The sequence below is a fragment of the Ascaphus truei genome, chromosome 14 (genome assembly GCF_040206685.1).
Source record: "Ascaphus truei isolate aAscTru1 chromosome 14, aAscTru1.hap1, whole genome shotgun sequence".
Lineage (NCBI taxonomy): Eukaryota > Metazoa > Chordata > Amphibia > Anura > Ascaphidae > Ascaphus > Ascaphus truei.
Window position 1 is genome coordinate 15885100 of NC_134496.1, and position 2159 is coordinate 15887258.

The 2159-nt window shown below is 52.8% G+C and overlaps 1 protein-coding gene across 1 annotated transcript in view; it reads left to right on the forward strand.

Moving 5' to 3' along the window:
- Positions 1-2159, forward strand: part of C14H11orf68 (chromosome 14 C11orf68 homolog) — a 2752-nt gene continuing 593 nt past the window's right edge. Inside the window, exons 1-2 of the mRNA XM_075569817.1 lie at positions 1-151; positions 806-2159. The exon at positions 806-2159 is cut by the window's right edge and continues 593 nt beyond it. Coding sequence (XP_075425932.1) covers positions 816-1553 — 738 coding nt within the window. The 5' untranslated portion in view covers positions 1-151; positions 806-815 and the 3' untranslated portion in view covers positions 1554-2159. The remainder of the gene's footprint in view (positions 152-805) is intronic.

The window sequence follows — 2159 nt, forward strand, 5'->3', positions numbered from 1 at the left end:
TCCCCCCTCCATCAGCAGGACAACAACATGGCCGCCATCTCCTAGGCAATTGGGACCGGAACCGGAAGTGCAGCTTGAGCTAGTGGACACCGGACCCCCTCCCACCCTCCGGAGATACCCGGGGGAGGAGTGAAACAAGACCCGTCCCCGGGTAATTGCCGCAAGCCCCTAACACCCCCTCCCCCAGCCGGAAGGGATCTGCCCCACATGCCCTGGCTTTGGCTGGGATCTGCCCCGCATGCCCTAGCTTCGGCTGGGATCTGCCCCGCATGCCCTGGCTTCGGCTGGGATCTGCCCCGCATGCCCTGGCTTCGGCTGGGATCTGCCCCGCATGCCCTGGCTTCGGCTGGGATCTGCCCCGCATGCCCTGGCTTCGGCGGGGATCTGCCCCGCATGCCCTGGCTTCGGCTGGAATCTGCCCCAGGACTGGCAATTGCTTCATGTCCTTTAAGTTGCCCCCACACATGCTTGCTGTCTGCAAAACTGCCTCAGCAGTGTCTAACATTTGCCCCCTATGTTTAAATGTACGCCAAATGCATATTTCGGCCCCCTCACCTCCCCCTGCCTGTAAAACTGCACCTACAGGATGTAATATTTGATCCCAGACCCACAGCCTGTTTTTACCTTTGCTTCCCTCCCCCCCCCCCCCCCCTGAGCTTAGTTCTGCTCCCTGCCCATTAAAGTGCCTCAATGGTTTTAATATCCGCCATCTCGTACTTGAATCTGTCCCCTATGCATCCATAGACTGACCCTATTACCTTAATACCATGTTGCAGAGACTCAATTTTTCTTCTTGTCCCCTTAGCTGTGCGAGGATGACAGACTACGAGGAGGGTGAGAGGGATGGGCGAGGGCCCCGGGCGGAGGACTATGCTGCTGAGTCAATGGCTGCCGACATGGACCCCTGGGTTATCTTTGATGCCCGGAAGACACCACGGGCTGAGTTCAACGACTGGCTGGAGACCTACCGCCCCTCCAGGACCTCCAGGTTCGGTGACCCTCAGGAGGGGGCAGGACCAGTGGGGTGGATAGCAGTCTACGGCCCCAGCTACTGTCCCTACACAGGGGGCGACAAGGACCTACAGGATGCTTGGGAGAAGCTGCAAAGCGCAGGGCGCAAGGTTAACCACTCGCTAGTGAGAGAGTTGGCCCTCAACCACGGAGTGACCTCTGGGAAATGGCTTATGCATCTAGACTCTGGGTTTAAAGTGGACCACGCCTGGCATGGCATAGCCACGGCGGTGGTTGAGGGTCGCCTGACCGTGGCCAAAGTGAGCCCCCGCCCTACCTTGCCGGAAAGCAAGCATGTGATTTGCGTGTACACCCGAGACTTCACGGACGAAGAGGGCGTCATGCAGGCAGATGCCACCATCCGCAGCGCAAGGGTCAAGTGCCTTCTAGCCTACAAACCGGACGTGTACACCTACCTGGGCATTTACAGGAATAACCGCTGGCAGCTGTGTCCGACCATCTACGAGAGTCGGTACGATCTGGAGTGCATCCCTCGACGATCCAGAGTCACCAACAAGGTCACCAACACAGAGGTGACATAGTAAAACTCCATCTTTAGGACATGATGCCACCAGGCGACCTTGAATGCAAGTTCAACAAGATACCCTTTAAAGCAGATTATAAATATTTTAAGAATTGTTTTTGGCTATATTCTAAAAAGATTTAAAGACCTCAGAGCCTGCTGTAGTGTCCCCAAGCTGCCCGTTCTCTCTTGCTCCGCATACACGTGTGTGCATGTGTATATGTACATAAAAATGCACACAAATGTCTGTGTACATATATACACGTCTCATGTTTACGTGTGAGCACCCAGTATATCAGCCTGAATTAGAATTTTAACATTTTACAAGCTGAAGATGTCCCCGTTCCAAAGTTCAAGTTACCAGAGGCTGAAGGTATGATTATCTAATACAGTGCTTTCCAACTTTTTTTTGTTTAAGGAACCCTAAGTGAAATTCTGAGGAACACTCAACCATCTCTAATAGTGTCTGTGATTGGATGCATTGTACATTTTTCTGTATTTGATACAATTTTCAAATGACGAGAATATTGCAGGGAACGCTTTTAAGGATGCCCAGGGAACCCAAGGGTTCCTAAGAACCCCGGTTTAAAATCACTGATCTAATACTTTCAGTACATTAAATATT